The sequence below is a fragment of the Gekko japonicus genome, unplaced genomic scaffold, assembly GCF_001447785.1.
Source record: "Gekko japonicus isolate JY-2015 unplaced genomic scaffold, Gekko_japonicus_V1.1 scaffold131, whole genome shotgun sequence".
Classification (NCBI taxonomy): domain Eukaryota; kingdom Metazoa; phylum Chordata; class Lepidosauria; order Squamata; family Gekkonidae; genus Gekko; species Gekko japonicus.
Window position 1 is genome coordinate 2,844,893 of NW_015167061.1, and position 767 is coordinate 2,845,659.

Sequence of the window (767 nt, forward strand, 5' to 3'; positions counted from 1 at the left end):
CCCCCCCCCGCCCAGGGCAAACATTACCGGGGTTTCCTGGACTGCTTTGTGCAGATTGTGGGCAAGGAGGGCTCCGTGGCCCTCTACAAAGGCCTGGGCCCGGCTTACTTCCGCCTGGGGCCGCACACCACCCTCAGCCTCCTCTTCTGGGATGAGCTCCGGCAGCTCACGTGCCAGCACCAGGGAACCTGAGTTGAGGGATGCCGCTGGAGGAGTCCGGAGGGGAGCAGAACGGGGCAGCCAACTGGAGGCGTGCATCTTGCCCCCTTGTCATCTCCCTGGGGGGATGTCCCCTCCCCGCCGAGGACCTGGATGCACCTGGGGGGCCAGAGGGCGGGCCTGAGCCAGCCCCCCCGGGCCTTTGTGGGGGGGCAAGTGAGGCGGAGGCCTCCTGGATGGCACTGAAGAGAGCTGGGAACTGCGCCTCCCTTTCTCGGCTGGCTGGTGGGGGCTGCTGGCCGCCCCCCAAGACATCTGTGCAGCCGGGTGGAGCCTGGCTGGAGGGCACACACCCCCCCCCCGCTGAAGTGGGAGCCAAACCGTGGGGAGGGCAGGCCGGAGCCACTCCAGCCCTCTGCTGTGGGGCAGCCTGGGGACCGCACCCCTCCTAAAGTCGTGTTTCCGGCCTTGGACTAAGGATACCTGGATGGCAAGAGCCAAGTGCAGTGGCTCACGGAGGCGGAGACCCACCAGGCAGTGCCAGGAGAGACGGGCCCCCTCCCTGGGTGGCCAGCTGCTGTCACCGGAGCCCGGCGGGGGGGGGGGGG

General features: G+C 69.1%; 1 protein-coding gene across 1 annotated transcript in view; it reads left to right on the plus strand.

Moving 5' to 3' along the window:
* The window catches only part of SLC25A34 (solute carrier family 25 member 34), a 6,979-nt gene extending 6,229 nt beyond the window's left edge, over positions 1-750 (plus strand). The window contains exon 5 of the mRNA XM_015412576.1: positions 16-750. Within this exon, the coding sequence (XP_015268062.1) occupies positions 16-192 (177 nt within the window). The 3' untranslated portion in view covers positions 193-750. The remainder of the gene's footprint in view (positions 1-15) is intronic.
* The last annotated feature ends 17 nt before the right edge of the window (positions 751-767 follow it).